Source organism: Gavialis gangeticus, unplaced genomic scaffold, assembly GCF_001723915.1.
Source record: "Gavialis gangeticus isolate Ggan-Ray unplaced genomic scaffold, GavGan_comp1, whole genome shotgun sequence".
In the NCBI taxonomy this organism is placed as follows: Eukaryota; Metazoa; Chordata; order Crocodylia; family Gavialidae; genus Gavialis; species Gavialis gangeticus.
Window position 1 is genome coordinate 137,359,410 of NW_017729022.1, and position 19,852 is coordinate 137,379,261.

At 40.9% G+C, this 19,852-nt stretch overlaps 2 protein-coding genes across 3 annotated transcripts in view; one reads left to right on the forward strand and one right to left on the reverse strand.

Annotated features, from left to right (window-relative positions):
* SLX4IP (SLX4 interacting protein) overlaps nucleotides 1-1,915 on the forward strand; it is a 177,201-nt gene extending 175,286 nt beyond the window's left edge. Inside the window, 5 exon segments of the mRNA XM_019515885.1 lie at nucleotides 7-210; nucleotides 213-272; nucleotides 275-483; nucleotides 485-631; nucleotides 633-1,915. Coding sequence (XP_019371430.1) covers nucleotides 7-210; nucleotides 213-272; nucleotides 275-483; nucleotides 485-631; nucleotides 633-863 — 851 coding nt within the window. The 3' untranslated portion in view covers nucleotides 864-1,915.
* A 10,176-nt stretch (nucleotides 1,916-12,091) lies between these two features.
* The window catches only part of JAG1 (jagged 1), a 51,556-nt gene continuing 43,795 nt past the window's right edge, over nucleotides 12,092-19,852 (reverse strand). For both annotated transcript variants that reach the window (XM_019516237.1, XM_019516238.1), the window contains exons 16-26: nucleotides 19,484-19,597; nucleotides 19,278-19,391; nucleotides 19,033-19,149; nucleotides 18,494-18,521; nucleotides 18,268-18,353; nucleotides 17,360-17,473; nucleotides 17,057-17,166; nucleotides 16,737-16,970; nucleotides 16,330-16,461; nucleotides 15,751-15,901; nucleotides 12,092-14,979 (exon numbers count right to left, since the gene is read on the reverse strand). In XM_019516237.1, the coding sequence (XP_019371782.1) occupies nucleotides 14,522-14,979; nucleotides 15,751-15,901; nucleotides 16,330-16,461; nucleotides 16,737-16,970; nucleotides 17,057-17,166; nucleotides 17,360-17,473; nucleotides 18,268-18,353; nucleotides 18,494-18,521; nucleotides 19,033-19,149; nucleotides 19,278-19,391; nucleotides 19,484-19,597 (1,658 nt within the window). In that variant the 3' untranslated portion in view covers nucleotides 12,092-14,521. The remainder of the gene's footprint in view (nucleotides 14,980-15,750; nucleotides 15,902-16,329; nucleotides 16,462-16,736; nucleotides 16,971-17,056; nucleotides 17,167-17,359; nucleotides 17,474-18,267; nucleotides 18,354-18,493; nucleotides 18,522-19,032; nucleotides 19,150-19,277; nucleotides 19,392-19,483; nucleotides 19,598-19,852) is intronic.

Sequence of the window (19,852 nt, forward strand, 5' to 3'; positions counted from 1 at the left end):
TTTTTTTTTACAGTGCAAAAAGGAAAAAAACAAGCAATGGTAACTCGAGCAAACCTCAAACCAGGGAGGACACCATGAAAGTGTATCTTGGCTCAGTAAACTCGGAGACAAGGAAAAGGAAGAATGAACATCAAACTCCTTCCGATCCTCAGTCTGAAGCAAAATGTAGGCGCATAGAACAACCAAAGGATTGCAAAAATGCAGCTGAGAGCTTCCTGTTTTAGAACTGGAAAATGATGTTAATCGGAGACAGCCAGATGATGCTAGCAGCCAGAAAAACTTCACTCGGCAGAGTGGTTAAAGATGAGACTTCTAAGCAAGTACCTTCCATGTAGATATGAGTCAGCACTGCCAGATCCAAAACAAAGTCAAGGAGTGACTGAAACACAGAATCAGCAAAGGAGCTGTGGTTCAGAAGAAAAGTTGGATCCCTGCAAAAAAGCATTTTCTGAAGAGGATTATCTAATCCCCACAGACACAGAAACAAAAAAAAACCAATGTTGATTGTTTAGAACCATCTTCAGAAGTGAAGACCCGATTGAATTCCAAGTTGTTTGCTAAACAAGACTTGGCAAAATCTATGTCTGATGAAGAGTCACTTACTTTGGGAAAAAATCCCCTAAGACCTTTTTTTTATGAAAAATAATACACCAGTTGAGCAGACAAACCAAAATGAGCTAGCCACAACCACTGAAGAATTATGCCTAATGCCTTTATCCTCCTATTTAAAACTTAACTCCAAGCCTTCAGAGGAGCTTATGCACAAAAGAAAGAAAGATGTTGAAGACAGATCTAGAAAGTTAAAACTACAGAGGGTTAAGAAGTCATGGTGCACTAAATATCGCCATTGTGAATTCAGTTAGGCACCCATAGTTGTTTTCAGCAGACATGAATGCCAAGTTATATTTGAAAGAATTCAGAAAAAATAGAAATGATAAAATTGCAGATGATTAAATGTACCAGTTAAATTGTTAAACTTCTTTGCAATGAAACTAATTCACTACATGCCTCAAATACATAGATCTGCTATAACAATACACTTGGTTTTTGCCTGTCAAAATAATGTATTTAAATATTTAATAAAAGAAGGACATAGTGTTTATATAATTAGTCAGTATTTCACATATAACATTTTACCATTTCAAACTAAAGTTTCTCTGGGGAGGATAGGGTAAATTTTGATACTACTAATAAATCATTACCCAAAGATCTGAGGACATCAAAATTAAGGCAACTGTCAGAATCATTTCACTTACCGTTTTTCCAGTTTTGTGCTGACTGCTAAACACAAAATTTTATTCATTAGTAGAAATTCACCCATTAGGCTTTTAGTGGGGAAAATTCTTGTTTAATTAATTTGATATTTGGAAAGAGAAAAAATGCCCCAGGGTAGTGAAATTTAAACTTTCATTTTCTTTTAAAATATTTTGAAATAGCGCTGAATCCATAACCTTCTTTAATTTGGCTAGTCATTTAGGGCCTACCTTTTCATTGGGGACTCAACATAAGCAGCATTTGTGCATCTGCAGTTTCAGGGACACACAATTTGTAGTACTAGCTGTGTACACAGGTGGTAGAATTTTTGCATGCTTATGCCATTTAGAGAAAGCTTATACATGCAAGGCCTAGCACCTACCGTTATTGCTGGGAATAGTTCATGCACACAGATCTAAAAATCATACTGTATTTCCTTGTGAGGGGCACTTGTAGCTGTCTTATATTTGCTTGTATATAAACTATATCTGTGGTGTTTGGCTACTGTTAGAAAGTTTGTGTTTAATTTTTAATTGTGCGTCATTTTTTAATATCACTTTTATGGGTTGCACAACTCATTGACATGTACCAATTAACTCATTATTTCATTTTTGTTTTCCTAAAATAGATGCAATAAAATTGAAATAAATGTTTCCTTTTAGATTAGTCTTTTAAAATCTATGTGACCACAGAAACTTCAGCATATGGAGCAAATTTTGCAAAACCATACTACTGGCCACAGTGCTCACTATTGTGAGGTCTTTCATTTAATGGAAAAAGTGTTGGCCTTAGGGCACGTGTAGACAAAATGGGGACTTACTTTGCCCTAAATTGAAGTGGTGGGTTTTAAAAACACCACTTCAATTTAGGGCAAAGTAAACTCCTATGTCATGTACACCTGTTTCTTACCTGCCACTCTGGCGCTGGGGAGGGGAGGGCAATCTGCCGGCAGGCGGAGTAGTCCCTGAACTGTGGGTAAGGGGCAGCTGGTGCTTCCCTCTGTGGCAGCGGTGGTCCCTGCCATAGGCGGCACCTACCCACAGGCATCCAGCTCGGGCAGTCACAGGGGGCACCATAGCTGCTGAGGGAAGGACCAGGTCCCAGCACAGCTCAGGCAGGCAGGCTGCGGTGGTGGGGGGTGGAATCCGGCTCACCACCTTTTTTTTCTTTGGTGGAGCTTGTCTTCCCGGGCTGCTGCTAGGCTACCTGCAGAGCCCCTGAGCTGCACAGAGCCTGATGCTCCACTCCGCGGCTGTAGGGCAGCAAACTACAACTCCTCAGGTGTTTTAGTTTGCTGACCCCCAAGTCATGTATGGCGCATTATGCCGCTGAATGTGCTACAGTGGCTGGAATTAATGTGCGATACGCTGCCGACACATGCAAACACTAACACCATTAAAGCAGTGCAAAAGCATTTAATCTGCTTTAAAGTGTCATGCACACATGCCCTTCGTTTTGTCTATACATGCCCTTAGGCACTGCACTTAGTCTTAAGTGTTTGCAGGATACAGTTCCTTGAGAGGAGTAGTTGCTAAACTGCAAATGACTGTTGACTTGAACAGCACCTTGTATATCCTTATTGGTTATAAGTAACTTCTTCAGGGACTTCAAGGGGAAAGGGATTGAAGCTGTCTACAAGAGAAGACATTTTCTCTGTTATGTTTGTTCTCATTGTGTATTAGACAGAGCTTGACAAAACGGCTTTTGATGATCTCTCTTCCTCTGGCTCTGTAAATAAGTATTTACTAGGAATAGAAGTAAAACTAAAACTGAATTATATACAAGCATAGGCGTAACCAGTATTTTCAGCACCCTGAACAGCAGAGGGGCTCCGGGCTTCAGCAGGTGTTGTCTCCATTAGTGTGGAGTGACAGGAAGTGACAAGGACCCAGCAGCCAAGCAGTGCAGGTAGGGGTCTCTAGACTCCAGCACCTACGACCTCTGTTGATACACCACAGGAGCAAATGAACAGGACCAACAGTAGTCAGTGGGTGCAGGCAGGGGGCCTTGAGGGTGCTGCGAAAAGCCATGATGAGCAAAGATATAAAGTGCCAAATTTGGCAGTAGGATTACATGCCTGGCTGCAGGCTCCCTCTTTTCTTTCCTTACTTCACAGCTTTGAGCCTTCCTGCTCTTGGTTGCTGCCTCCTGGCCACTTCTGTCTACCCCATGGTGCTAGAGGCCATTTGACCCTCCTTTGCTGTGTTCTGATGTCCCCCTGCCTCTGGCCTGGCACCCCTGATTAGTCAGTACCTGAGGCTTGTGGCTCCTTGCCCACTGCTAGTTACACTATGGGCTACAAGCGTACCTGTGAGGAACCAAGGCATGCTTAATGGTGCATCATTATCAAAACTAATCTGGATAAGTGTACTGCTGCCAGATTGGTCTACATGAATCAGTTAAATAACATGTAGAGTGATATGAGGGTAAGTTACAACCTATGTTCTCTACTATACCCATGTGTTTAGTTTCCATGATTTCCACCATGCCTTGATCTGGATCTCTGGGAGCTTTCCATTATATTCTTGGTTGTAACACATTTATGGTGGTACCTGCTGGAGAGGTGTGGATGATAAACCCTTTAACCCATGTGTTTTGGTTTAAATATGGAAAACCATTTCTATTTCTTTTTTCCCATGTTATGCTCTTTCTATCAGAGAAAGACAGGCAAACTCATTACAGCAGTAATAAACAGTAGCATGTTTGAGCAAGCACAGGATAAACTTCATATTATTGTATTTTCTTAAATGCTTTACAGTCTGCTCTTACAGAGGGAAAAAACACTAAATCCATTTAAATCAAGCAGTTCTGGAAAGCAAAAATCTGACTGCATACACTGTGTATGACCAGGTATCAGTCTTAATTTATGGTTAAAGGGGTTTATATTTTCAGTGCAAACATTCTATTTGATTCAGTTTTCATTTTAATGAAATAGGATAGAATGTGTATATATTTGCAAATAAATATCATTGTGTAGGTTTAAAGGGTGACTTGAGTAAATTGAATCTATTGTTGCCTGGAGCACTTAGTGTTGTATTTAGGCATGATCCAAAGTACTTTATTCTCGAATTAATGTAATCACTAGGGCCTGGTGAAATTCATTCCTGGGTGCTGAAGGAACTAGCTGAAGAAATCTCACCACCACTGGCAATAATATTCACAGGGCACGTCTACACAAGATGCTACATTACTGTAATGATGAGCTACAGCAACGTAGCATCAGTGGGCACAAACCGTGACGCTGAGGAGACAGCACAGTAGGGTTGGAAATGACCTGTGCACCACCAGGACTGCACAGTAACAGCAGAGTCACGTGCTAAACCAAGTGATAAATGTGGATATGCCCACAGAGACATGGGTGACAGATGAGGTCCCAGAGGACTGGAGATGGGCAGTTGTCATCTTTAAAACTGTGGAAAAGGAGGATCTGAGGAATTAGAGATTGTTAAGTACAGACTGGCTTCAATATCTTGGAGGTTGCTAAAGCAAGTTATACAACAATCAATGTGTAAGCACCTAGAAGAGAAAGGGGGTGATCATTTATCACCAGCATGGATTTGTTTAGGACAAATGCTAAACCAGCTTGATTTCCTTCTGTGAGAAAGTAACTAATCTGGTGGATGAGGGGTATGCAGTGGACATAGCATACTTGGACTTTAATGAGTAGGGACATACCAAATATATGGTGGGGCGGAGTGCATGGCAGCTCCTTTAATCTTGCAGGTTCCACTGTGCGGAGAGGCCCCACTATTCGCTCCTTGCTCCTGATTGGTGTGGAGACAAAATGCAGTTTTAAATATGGCGCCGCTTATCACTGATTGACTGAGGGGCCTTGGCAGCCACGCTGTTGCTTACTGGCCGAGAGGCAAAAACAGCACCATATTTAAAACTCTGGGTTTTGCCTCCTCACTGATCAGGAGTGAATAGTGAATGGTGGGGGTGAGGGTACATGGGTGAGCCTGCAAAATAAAAGGAGCTGCCATGCACCACACTGCTCACTGCTGATCAGCGGGGAGGGAAATACTGCAGTTTTAAATATAGTGCTGTTTTTGCCTCCTGCCTGGTCAACAACAGACCGCGTGGCTGCCAGGGCCCCTTGGCCAATCAGCAGCGAGTGGCAAAAATGACACCGTATTTAAAACTGTGGTTTAGGCGATAGAATGATAGGGTTGGAAGGGATGTCAGTAACCAGCCTGTCCAATCCCATCAATGAATTCAGGATGCGCTGTTCCTAAATAATTTCAGAGATGCCAATCCAGCCTTTTCCTAAAATGCCAACACAAGGGATTCCACAGTTTCTCTAGGCAGCTTGTTCCATTTTCCTTCTGCTCTTACAATTAAGAACACTTTTATTTTTAGATTTAAGCTGCTTTGCTATAGTTCAAATAGAATATTCATGTCCTGCCTTCTGTAGCAAGGTAGGGCAGTTTTTCTCCCTCTTCTTTGTCTCATATCATGATGATGCCTCCTTAATCTCTTTTTTCCTTCAAACTAAACAAACCTACATTTCTACTTCTAGCCCTACCATTCCATTGCCTAATGATTACAGAAGAGTTTCCTTACTTGTAAATAATGATCATGTAACCTGTACCTTAAAACAAAATGAGAAGTCTGTGCCCAGAATGGTAAAGATATTTAGATGTCTAAAGATTCAAAAAGGCATAGAGAGGACTATTGCATAGGCATCTACCTCTCATTGAAATCAATGGCTTTAGACATTTTTGAAAATCCTGCCTGTAGTTCCTGCGAAAGGGCACAGAACTCTCAAAGCAGTTAGTCTAGCACCCAGTGAGACTTTTTTTAGTACATCAAGGTGCTCTGAATTCTTGATTATCCCTGGATCTTCATTAGCATTAGTAGACAAACTTAATTTTTTTTACATCTCTGCTTGGTAAGATCGTTGTGAAGATTTCTCTTGGTAGCAGACTGCATGGAAGTTTTGCACATCTCTGTGACCTCCAGATTCCCTTCCAGGCTGCCATATGTTTTTGAAACCTTTGCCCTTCACCTGAAACTTTCACCAGTAGTCTAGTATTTTTCCCGATCTGTAGTCCAAGGACTAGTCTGAGCCCATCCTGCTACCTAGTTTGACTGATATATACTGAGCTAGGCCTGGGAACAGAAAGACCTAATAAATATTGTTCAGGGCCAGTGCATAATACGTTGCCATTTTTCATTCTTGGAACCCTGATCTTCCAATACAAACTACTTGTAAAACATCATTAGTGTACTCCCTGGGAGAGGCAATATTAAGGACTTGATTCAATTCTGAAATTATAACAGCTAGGACTAGGGCAAATATTTTTAGTTTGAAGAGCATTTTCAGGCTACTCTGGGATCTGCAAAAAATGGAAGGGCATAACCTGTTAGAAGTTCTGCTGCCAACTCAGTTAACAGGGATCTGTCACGAGAGGTTCAGGCAGAGGTTATGAGAAACTGATTGGCCAAACCCACAAAATGGAAAATTCACACTTAAAAATATGTAATTGCCTAAAGAAATGTGAAACCTTTTTGCCCTAAAATATACAGTTCATTTGGACTGCTTTTTGACTGCTAAATAAATATATTATGAAGCAGTTTCTCCAAAACAGCATAGTTTGTAAGGTCTGCAACCTATCCTTTTTGTTGACTTTTTTTCTTAAGTCACAACAAATAAAATTTTAATCTCAGTAAACGTCCATATCTAAGCACTTTTATCAAGCATTCATAAGTTTTACTTATTAAAAGAAAGCTGCTCAAATATGCTATCTTTTGGGCAAAGTTAATTTTCAGGAATATTATACAGCTCAGATAGAGTTTACTATACAAGCAATTAATTGTATGTAAATTCTTCTTATTCTGCATGTCATGTCACATTTCTGCATAGCAGGATCCAAACCAACTATGTGTTTGCATGTTGTGCCCTCACATAACATCCAATTCAAAGGTTATTTTTAGCAAGAAAATTGCACTTATTTTATTATCAGCAGAATCAAAAGAAAACCACAGCCTTGCAAAGGAAACTAGTGCTCCATGGCAGCATTCAAAGTAAACTTCAGAGGAATCTGTGTACAGGTAAAATAGGCAGAGTGAATGTCCCAGTAAATTATCTGCCTAAGTATGTTTCCTTCCCCATAACAAATCTCCATTCTGGTTATGTTGTTTGACTGTCTTCAGATTTTGCCATCTTGTGAGCTTTTGCACATTGTGAGACACATTCAGGTCAGTTAAAAACAAGACAAAACTGGGTGCCTCTTTTGGTTGGGATTTTTCCTCTTTTGGCAAGCAGTCAGCTGGAATGAGAATGGTGTTAAAAGTTCATTTAGAATTTCCTGAATTATTTATAATAAGCATACAGTACAACCTTACTTTTGCAAACCTTGTTTATAACAAAACCCCGCTTTTAACGGCACCGGCAGCAGGAACTAATTTTTTCATTATTATAATGCAGCAAATTGATGAACCTTTATTATAGCTAACACGCTCTTTAATGAACTTTTTTCCTGGTCTGACAAGCACTTGTTATAATGTTACAATGTATTCAAAACGTCTTTTGTACCCCTATTGGGTATCCTAGGTGAGAACACCCTACATACTGCATTTAGATATTTCAAAACCAAACACAAATCCCAGGTAATTTTGCCCAATCATGGAATTCTGGGGTGGTTTCAGAAATTAGTTTAAAAAAGGAAAACAAAACAGATTTTTTTGGGGTGCTTTGCTTCTCTGGTTTCTTCTCCAATAGGTTTTAAGCTTCTCATTAATGCTTATGTGAACAAAAGGATGAAAGTTCTCTGAATAATTGAGCATCTAGACTTTCAGCCAAGGATATCGGAGCACTCTGCCAACATAGGGAAATATGACTGAGGGGAAATATGACTCTGCATATTTTCATTTGTGGGATAAGAGAGGCATGGAGACGGTAAGAGGCTTCTTCAAAGAAATGCAAGTTGGTTGAAGAGCTGTTCATCAAACTTCTTGAACATGCTTTCTCCTCTTCAGGCTTTTTCATTTAATTAAAGTGAGGCTCCTGGGCCGTGTCCAGATGAATGCACCACAGACCCATCTGTGGCGCCACATACCACATGATCAGTTGTTCTCTGTGCTGCAAGGGAGCAGTGTGGATGGGGTTTTTTGTGCCCTGGGTATCCAGGGGGCAAAAAAAATCCACAGGGAAGAAAAGCTGAGCAGTGCACAGAGGGCAGCATGCACCATTCAAAAGCAGAGCCAGACTGCCCAGAGCCATTTTCCAGCTGCTGACTGGGCTGTGTGTGGCAGAATCTCCTTGGGAGGCCCCCAGGACCCCAGCTAAGGCTGCTGGGGCCAGCCCAGTGTTGGTCCCAGCCTCCCCTACCCCACCTGGGGAAACTTGCTGAACACTCCTGGCACTGCCATTCCCCAGGGACACCTAGTGACGGCACAAGGTGCGCTGCTGCTAGTTGTCCCTGAGGAACCAAACATCCACACCATGTGTGGATGTGGTCATGGTGAGCAGTTTTCTTGGCTCACTTTTCCCTTCCATGACAGCAATCAGATGATTTTTACAGTGTTTGCGTGCCTTTTCTTGTTCAATATGGGTTCATCTTCCAAAGTGCTACAAGCACTCAGCCCATCACCATCTTACGAGATTGGCCCCTTCCCAGAGATGGTTCACACACTACTGTTCACTATGGACTATAGCCTGCTCTCTCATCTCCCTGTCATGACCCTTATCACATGGTTGGGGAGTGGTCACCGGAAGAGTTGGAATTTCTAGCTTTGTGTCACTGCTGGAGAATCTTCATTTGCCGCCCCCCCCCAGGCAGCTAGATGACAATGCCCTTTTGCATTGCTCAGATAGCACAAGGCAACTGAGAACGGGATGGGAATCCGGCTGCATAGCTACACTGAGGCCCAACAGAAACTTGACAGCTTCCTTTAAGCAACTGTCTTTTGAGCCTTTCCTTCAGATCTTTAAGGGAAGCAGCATCTTGGATCAAGATCAGAGTCAATTTACTTGCCCTACAGATAGAAGTGCTTGCCCTAATCACATCACAAAGCACTTCGAAGAGGAAAAGGATCAGTTTCTCCACTGCATACAGGGCTGAACCAATTTGCCTGAGGTCAAAAGTGTTCACTCTGACCTCAGGTAAATCCTGGGGGAGGACTCAGTCTGACTCGCAGCCCATCCCGGTGACCATGCTGCTGCTGGCCAAGTTCTGGATGAAACCTTCTGAGTTATGCAGCATTACATGCCTACCTGGGTGACCTCTGCCAGGTCACTAAGCCCCATTGTGTTGTTTTCAAGGAAATGGGAACTACTAAGGAAAACTCCAAGCACACATTTCATTTTAAAGCATTGCTCCTTTGCAACAATAGTTTTGTTCAACACTTCATTTAGCATAAGCTGTAGGTGGGGTGGTAAAGTATAATTGGTGAAGGTGTTTGTCAGTGAACTGGGGAAACCACTCAATGGAAATACCATGCTGCATTTTTCCCCATTAAGGGGAAGGAATGAATATGGCTAGTTCCAGTTTTTCATGGGTGATGAGATACAGCCTGGTAGCTGAGGCTGGAATCTCATTCCTATCTATAAGCTTTAGGCTCTTAAGTCCTTGACCAGTGGATTCTCAAGGTGGGCAAGGGTGTGCAAGAGCTCTGTATGAGGGGCGGTAGGAGAAGGAACAGGTACCATTTTCCCTGGAGCCTGCAGTGACTGGAGAAGTCTGTCTACTGAAGACCAGGCACTAGTGCTCTGACAAGGATGCTCTACCACCCACTCATGCTATTGTGGACTGTTGGCTGTCAGAGCAGAGGGTAGTGGAGACAGGCTGCACTGAAGAGCTGGATGTGGAGGGCACCTTGCCAAAGCTGCCACAGTGGTTGGCTCCTGTTACATTTGTTGTAGAACTGGAGCAGGTCTCTGCCAGCTTTGGTACAGAAAGTGACTTCTGAAGGGCTTGATTAGAGGATGAGTGACAAGCCTTAAGAGGGGCAGCATGCAGAGCTCCCCTCTCATTTCTTGGCTTGACAAGTTCCCAGTTTACTTTATGCTAGCTCTTGCAATGCAGGTGTTTCAGCATGTACAAAAGTGAGCAATGCTGATACAATATATACTTAAAAGGAAGGTTAGCTTCACCCTCAGAGAGTCTTGAGGGCCTCCAGTATGATATTTAGTCTGTTTATGCACCTCAGTTGCTAGGCAATGATATTGCTTCAAATCTGCAAGCACCAGCTGCCATTTGCTCATATCAACAATGTGGAAATAATTGCCCAGAAAAAGTAGCCTTCCCCTCACAAAAACATTCTGGAATCAAAGGTGATGCAGTCTACACACTCGATACTTTTTGCAAGTAAGATCAGCCTTTCCCCCCTATTAAATTCTATAAGAAAGTCACTGTATCTTGAACAAAAACCAGTCTTGGTTACATACATCTGGTTGTAACTGAGAGGTAGCCAAAAGAGATTTTTTTTTTTGGTAAAGTTTATGTATTTAGAAAAGTAACTCAGGAAGCAGACTTGTTCCAGATCTTAGAGGAGTAAGTATCCAAAGTATAAACACACATCAGCAGCAGGAGGCTTCTCCTGTGCAAGCTTTACATATCTTCCCAGACTAGTAAACCATGAACTGGCAAAGTATAACATCCACAAAAATAAATAAATGTGCCTTAGTTCTGCAATGTGGAAGCTTTAAGCTTCTGTCTCTATTTATTTTTGCAATTATTAGAGTGGGGGTGGGGGAAAAAGAAACAAGCTGTACCAACTCCTAAGAGCAATTGCTGTTCTGGTTTTCTGAGGGCTTTTCTTTGTTGTTGTTTTGAACATACCTGTGTTTATCTCACCACTGCCATTAAATCACTGGAAGTTTAGTGCCAGATTTCACCATGGCAGCCTCGCATTTGATTACCTCTGCAGAATAGGGAGCATCCGCTGCTCTCAGATGGATTCAGCATGGGATCCTTGTGTGTGTATAAAGCCCCATGTTACATTGGGTCTGTGAAAAAATGGGGAGACTAATAGAGAAGAAATGATTTGGATAAATACCCCTGCTCCCTTTTTAGAAACTGCATATAGCATTGCAGGACTTCGTTCTGCATTAGGTTTCTTATGAGAAGTCTGAAGTGCCTCACTGACAAAAATTTAGAAGGCTTTATGAAGTTGAAGGAAACTTTAGATTGTACTCAGCCCAAAACTCAAAATAGGTCTTTTTCTTACGCATAAACTATTTGGGTCTAGTTAGAATGAGTTTTAACCTATAGCTAGTAGTGTCTATCAAATGCATGCTACTGGAGACCAAGAAAAAGGCCAAACCTTAATGCAAATGCTTAATTGTAATTAGGGGACCATGAGTTTGTGCCCAATTATGAAGGAAGTGTACTGGGTCACGTTAGGTTCCAGAACTCCAATAACATGGGAGTCAGCAATTCATCCAAGGTGTTCAGACTAATAGAAGCTACAGCAGGACTTTCTGTGCTGAGCATTTTAAAAAAATATTTAAGAAGGAAAACAGACATCTATTTGTCAAAGTCGATGAAGTAGGATGTGACCTATTAGGAGAATATGTTGCATTACATGTCATTTACTAAAACCTGTCAGCAACTTACTACTACCAACATTGGGGAAGCGTAGTAAAAAAAATTGCTACAGAGATTAACTTGACAAGCAGTAGCTTGACAATTCTGGGTGCTGCAATTAGTTATGTGGCATATGACAGTGAACAGCAGAGTAGCAGCCTTTCAAGTTATCATATAGCAACAGGATAGAAACCCTTCTTGGTGAACTGAAGTTGAAATTAATTCAGAATTAGAAAATAGAGTTCTGTATTCTGCTGGTATCATTCAACAGATCTAAGTGCTGTTTAAAGAAGCATGGGGAAAGGTGTTGGTAATCTTGTTCTCAGTTTAATTCTGTACATAAGCTTGCTATTGTGCATTTCTCATGTTGCATTATCCCTTACTTTATACAAGGAGTTGTCTTTTTTAGAAGGCAGCATTAGAAGATCAATAGACCTGTTTCTCCCTTACCCTGAACAGTGTGCTGATGTTTTATAGTGAGCCCACTACCAAATTCAGAATGGCAGCATTTTACATGTTCTGTGCACTGGTGTCAACCACCATACAATATACAGGGTAACAATGGTCATAGTGTAACAAATTTCTGCAACTTGTCATAGGCACTGAAATCTTATACTAGCCTAAAAGTCAAGTAGTTCCAGGGAGTATGGTGGAGTAATTCCATTTTTTGTAATCAATAGTAGAGTCAGTTCAGTATGAAGCAATAGTAGGGACAGAAAAGCAGCTTTTAAAAGATCAACATCCCTGATGCTGCAACAAGTTGCATATAAAAAAAAACCAAAACAAGCATGCATTCAACTTGGAACACTTACCATTTCCAAAGAAAGGTTAAAACAAAGCATAACGTTGAAGTTAGGTTAAAACTTCCCCACAATCCAGCATCAGTTGTACTCGGTCCTCCTTTGATGACATGGAAAAACCAGAGATAAGGAGCATGGCTCCCAAAGCTGACAAGTGTGGAAGCCTTCAATGATACCTACTTCGTAGAAGTCATTTAAACACAATACTCTTTGTCAGCATGTGCCCAAGTTAAAGGTTTATGAAAGTCACTGGGAGCCCTTCTATGGTCTTTAACAGTATTTGAATCAGGCCCTGAACCTTGCTAATCCCAACAATCTCTGTCACTCACCTTAGCTACTCTTACTTTTGGGCATGCAGCTAACTAATAGTACCTCAAAGCTCAATAACCGCCACGCTGTTTTGTGTTTTCATACAAAAAATTTAATAAATATTACTTTTCAAGATTTATTGCCAGGAACAACACATCAAAGATGCATTTTCATATAACACTAATATCACAATACAAGGTATCTTTCATGATCTCAGTGGTTAACCAATGAGATTACTATGTTTATAAGCCTTTTTTGATCTTTAATGTTGTAATAGCACTTTGATTTCCTCACTTGTTATGGCGGGCAGTGTAATCTATGGCAAATCTACACAGTGATCTTACTGGACATTCTACTGTTCAAGTATTCAACAACTAGCTTATTAGAATACTCCCTAAATGCAGTAGATTACAAAAAAAAAAATCAAATCTACAAGTGGTTCAGTATTACATATTCATGGTGAAAAAAAAATCAGAATTTACAAAATAAGATTTCTGTGCTTCCAACTTCACACGCTAATTTGATATCTTAATTACATGCAACCACTCACATTTCATCTACATAAAGTCATAGCTCCATTTTGTTCCCTTAAACTGCTTTGTAGCAGATTATCTGCCTGTCACTCTTTCAAGTCTAAAGCAGCAAAAAAAATGTTCTAGTCTAATCATCTAAAACTGCCTCAGTCAGTACTTACAAATAGTCTTAAAGTGATACTATGGAAGGTGTTTCAAACGTTTGACATTTGTACAAAAACCAGCATCAAGGCATGAGAGCCCGTCCTATTGTTAAAAATAAACTATTTTTAGAACACCTTAATTTTGGCATATAGGCAACATGTAACAAAGAAAATAAATTCAAAATAAAGAAGCCACAAGCTTACAATGCTATCAAAAACCTTCAACTCTAAACACATACATATAAATAAAAAGGAATGATATTTAAGGCTCTTGATTATTAAGTTAATAAATCAAATATACACAGCGATTAATAAAAAAAGAATTATTTACATATCTATACAAACTTCTATTTTTGACACATTTTCCTCTTTAAATTCTTCATTTACCAGCAACTGCTGACATTGAGTTCCCCCCCCTCCCACCCCCAACAAAAATACAATAAAAAAAAATAAATAATAAACTTTCTTGATAGTTGCTGTGGTTCTGAGCTGCAAAGGCACTTTCAAATACAGAACTAGTTGTACGTCACCATAAAACCAATATACAAAAAACTCAGCGTCAATAAATATAAATAAAATGTATTATTCTACGAAACTGTATAAATTGGGACATCTGACCAAAAAAAGGTAAATGCTAAAGAAGAGCTAATAAGGCTATGCAATACCTTATGAAACATTTCCGTGATGTATCAGCTACAGCTGAATTTACCATTAGGGCACTTTTGACTAGTTTTGCATAGATGTGAAATGCAGCACTTGGTATTCCCAGCCAACCACAGCAACTATCATTGCCAGTGTAAGCCAGCTTGTCAAAACTTAAATTAACACAGGGATTCTAAGCAAATAATAGCCTTAGACTCAAATATTACACAACAGTTTAAAGAACTACAAGCTCAGAGTGCCTTTATAATGATATTCAAAGGCCCTGCATGGCAGCACCTCACTGACTGCTATACAATGTATTCCATTCGATTTAAGCTTTGTGCACTTTCCAAGTCTCTGTTGTCTTGTTTATTTGTCCAGTTTGGGTGTTTCGTAGGCGTACTGTTGGGTGGCTTTTCATCTCTGTCTACCAGTGTGTATGCTGGCTGTTTGGCAAATCGGGCCTTCTGCTGATGCTTGTCCATGTCGTCTTCCTCTACCTCCGAATTGTGTGTCCTTATTTTGGCGATTTTGGAGTTTTTGTTTTCGTAGTCTTTGATAGGGACAGCATTGGCTCCGTGTTTCTCAATGGGGTTTTTTATCTGATTCAGCTGCTCCCTCACGTTGTTTGTGGTGTTGTCATCTGATGCAGTGTGAGTGTGGCTGCTCTGCTTTCTGCGTTTTCGAATGCACCAATAGAAGGCTGTTACCAAGCAACAGATCCAGGCTACTGTTAAGACGGAGCTCAGCAATGGCACCAAGAAATCTGAAAGACAGATAGGAGACCAATTAACCTTGCAAATGAAGTCCTTTAGTTAAAGCAGACTACCAACAAACAACAGCAGCCACCCTCAGTTTCTAAGCTGCCTTCTCACGCTGTTCTTAAGAGAATATACTTGTCTCTTAAAAATTAAAAAAATATTCCAAGTGGAGCTGGCACAAGACTATGCCAGCAGTGCTAGAGGCTAGGGAAGTCTTCTTTTTCTCCACAAAAACCAACAGCTTGCAGTCAGTGGCAATGCAAACTTCTCTACACTACCCTGCCAAAGACCCTGGCCTAGAGGGAATCTCTCTTCACCCGAGGGTAACTGGCTCCAAACCCAGTAAAATCCTTGCTCTCTCAGAGACGGTCAACAAAAATGTTAATTATTGGAGGGTGTTGTGGCAAATGCATCCACCATGATTTTGAGACAGCATATTTAGTTCAGTTAAATCAGGGTAGTAGCAGCCATCACATAACTAATTGGAGTTATCACTCTCAGAAGCCAGGAAATGCTTCATCTTGGTATTTTTATTCTTTTTTCTTATGGTGCAAGCCATGTAGCAGGGATCAGAAAGGGAAGCAAGTAAAATGTCTTCTTTCCAACAGCCTGACACAATCCCTCTTTCCCCCCACCAAGCTACAACATAAAGATAAGCCTTCTAACCTGACCAGAGATGAAGCCTCAATATGAGAGAGAAAGCAGAACCAACCCCCACCCCCACAAAAAACAACCCCCCACAAAAAAACCCCAAACCCAACCCAAACCCATCATACCTGTCTTGTTTTTAGTTGGTCGCCTTTGTACTCTGACTTCCGCAACTGCAGCAATTAGCGTGTTGTTTCCATCACGTTTACTGACAAGGTCGATAATTTTATCAGTGATTTCCTTGATTGGGTTTTCATCCTCCCCAATGTCTTCAGCTGACTATAAGGGAAGGAGTACAGTTAACTATCATACACTTAAGTGGCATTAATAACCACTATAAAAACCAAACCTTTGTAACCATGAAGCAGAGTACTTCCCAGAATTTTCCAGGTAAAAGTCCTGTTACTGGTAGAGGCAGGCCAAGCATAAGAAGTTTCAGCCCATATCATTTTAGAAGACACTAAAAAGTGCTTATGTGGTGTTATAAACGGAAACCGATTTTGCTACTTTAACTAATCACAGTTGCAACCAGATGTTAAATTTTCAAGCATGTTGTAGACAAAACGTTGATACCCCTTCTCCCATTCAAACGATTGGAATGGAAATTATAAACCTTGCTAAGTGCTGACAAAGCTTAAAATTAGTTCTCAGTGCATCCCCATTTCATATATAGCAATTTAAACGTGAGTTTAAAGATAAGTACTTACTATCGCAACATGTATTTCATTGTTTGCCAAGCGTGAAGGCTCACAGGTGATGTAGATGGAATATTCAACAGAAACATTCTTCAAAATGTTAAGATTTCTCAGTTCACTACAAATATGCTCAGTGGTAAGACCCTAGCAATATAAAAAAGAAAAAAAAAGCCTTAAGTTACAATTTAAGATACAGACTTCTTCCTTAAACAGAGCACTGTACAACAAGCTGTTGGTTGCTCCCCGACTACCGAGATAGAGCTCGGCAGAGAGCACGCGGGTCTTTAGACTCCATATTTTAATTTAAAAATGGGATTAATCTCCTATTACTGAATTTGAGGAAGATGATTGTCAGATCACTTGTTTCATGCAATGCCAGTCTACTTTGTTATAGGAGCTTTTTATTTCAAGTTACCCACCGGCAACATCATCTCTTTATTGAAGGTAAATGTAATGTTGGCGCAGTTGTCCTGGTAATAAGAGTCTGAATTACATTTGGACTTCACTGGTGGCTGATTCGAAAGCCAGCATTCACCCATTGCAGCACAGGGATGTGTAAAGCAGTGGTCATCCTTAATGGGATTACAGGTGTGTCCAGCTGGGCACTCATGGCCTTTAGCATGGATTAGGCAAGGTGTAGGCCCACACCAAACCTGGAAGAGAGTGAGTATTTTATAAGTGAACAGTCAGGGGTGTACAGGAGAAAACAAAAATGCAAATCAAAGTACAGCCAGACTACCTTAGAACACGTGACTTTTCCATTCAAACACTGACAGGTATTACAGTTGTCGTCCCATTTAGTACCGTCTGCTGTCACACGCCCACTGGTAATACAAGGCCTTCCTGTAACTGTGAGAAAGGGAGATGGATTCTTAAACAGTTTGCTCTACTCCAAGAAGCCTGCCCTACCGCATTTTCCTATCCCTTTCCGTTTCATAAAATCTAGTTGAGTGCAGGAACTCTTCCATTCCTCTTATTACAGTTGCTAGCATGTAAATGAACTGGATCTGGAAACAGATATACTGTGGGCTGCTTGGAATACCTTCTTGGCATCTTGGGCCACTACGACCAAGCGGGCAGATGCAGCGGTAGCCGTTAATTTCATCAATGCATGTAGCTCCAAAAGCACAGGGTGAAGACTGGCATTCATTGATATCTGTGATAAAGAAGGGGGGGAAATTGCACCCATTATACAGCCATCCATACAGGTAAGTGTGAGAGTACACACCAGACAGCTCTAGCCTTATATTCTCTCTTTTCATAGCTGGATTCTGATTTGTTACACCACAGTTTCAGGAGTAAATTTGTTTGAAGTCACGGCAATTAGCCCAGGTTTACAGTGCTGTAAATCCAGATCATAACCTGACCATGGTCCGACTACTTAAAAATTCCTTCAGGGGCAAGGACACATTCTTTGCTAGACAGATATGCTCACCTTCCTCTGGCATGGTCTAGATTAGTCAACAGTTATATTTAATACATGGATATTAAACCCCTTCCAATTACACTATGGCTAGGAACAATTCTAATTTCCATAGCTGTGTTATTAAAATGTTGGTATCCTCCTGCCTATAACTATTGTTACATTACAGAGAAAACAGGAACCACATCAGTGCCTGGAGGCAGTGCCTGGAGACAGGGATTAACTAGCATCCTTCACCCTCAAACAAAGAAAGTCTGCCACACGAACCATCTCCTAAACAGGGGAGGACTAACACCATACTCTTCCCAGCTGGGCTCAGACTTTTTTAGGTTAAAGTGCATCTGATACTTTCACATTTTCACTGAGTATTTTTTCAGCTAGCTATAGATCAGGCATGCCAGATATGGACAAATAATAGGGGTGGACAGATTTGCATACCAGATTCAAAAACCCTGGTATTTTGTGGCAGCACATATTTAAATAATTATTAGGTCAGGATCAAGTTGGAGTCACATGGTAATACTTACTTATCCGACAGTCTGGGCCTGCAAAGCCTGGAGCACATTCACAGCGGTACCAGTTGTCTCCATCCACACAAGTCCCACTATTATAACTAAAAAGGACAGGAAAAAAGAGATATCACTTAGCCATCATAGGTTTCACTGTTTGGTGAATAAAGACAAGCAAACAGTTCTAATACAGAAAGATGCCAAAGGCAAAGGATGAGTAACACATCCAAGTCACAACACTTACCAAGGATGAGGACTGCAATCATTTGTATCTGCAGAAAGCAAGACAGACTTCCATTAACATACGAACCAGGGCTGGAGTAAGTGTTGTCATCAGTAAAGAATGACTAAATTCCTACAATGTTTGAGCTACATTTGGCTTAAACTTTTGCAAAAATATGCCAAAATGCTCAGTTAAATTGATTCCAGGCTTCCACCACAAAATTTGTTAACTACACAGTGGAACACATGTACACAGGAAGAGATCCTTGTAAAGAATATAACAGGAAGAAGTGAATGGAAGCAGACAGGGCTGCTGGTGGAAGAAGAATGCAGGAGAAAACAAGACAACATCTGTCTCCACTTAACTCACTTGCAACTTTCTCATGCCCAGGTCAAGGCTCTATCGTATAATGTCACTAAAAGCAAAGATTCAGGTGATGCTAAAGCCTACATCAAACAGTTCTCCCCTTCTGGTTTCAATCTTGACACTCAGAGGGCAACAGGATGAGCTAATGTTCTTGTCAGGCAACACTTTAGAAAAGTTCAAGCAGAGAGACTTACTCTGAGTGCAAGTTGGTCCTTCCCAGCCTTCTTTGCAGACACAAGTAAAGGAATCCCCACTGACGACACAGGTACCACCATTATGGCAGGGGCTTGGCAAGCAACTGCTGTTTCTTGCTATAACAGAACACAAGGTAGAGGCAAGTTATTTTTCTTTTAAGCTACACTAAAATCAGGCAAAGGGGGATGCCAAGGTTACAGATTCAGGGCTGCATCTACCCCTAGATGCTACAAGTCCTGGTTACCTATATTACAAGTGGCTCCTTCCCATCCTGCAGGACACATGCACTTGAAAGTGTCTCCCTCATCATAACATGTTCCTCCATTATTGCATGTAGCCTCATCACACTGGCTATCACCTAGGAAGAGCAAACCAGCCTCAGTTCCACTACTCCACTAACACAACACAACAATTTAACATTACTTTAAACATACAAGTACTGCAACTTACGTGAGTGGCAAGTCTTTCCTTTCCACCCATTTTTACATTCACAGAAAAAGTCATTAACCAAGTCTCGGCAAGTCCCTCCATTGTGGCAAGGGTTTTTACTGCAGTCATTAATATCTGGAAGTATAAAAAGAGGGAAAGTGAGACCTAAGGAATGCTTGCAGCAACTATAAACCACTTAATGCTTGATGGAAGCACAGTGCCAGATCCCCGATTTTGGCCTCAAGTCTCAGTTCTGGATTAAGTGCTTGAATATTTTAACTGCTACCACAAACGTCATGTATATTCAGTAACAGCGTCCCCTGCCCCCCAGCTCATTTTCATTTCATTCAGGACAAACATTGCTCCAGTTCCCACAGATATGAGCTAGTG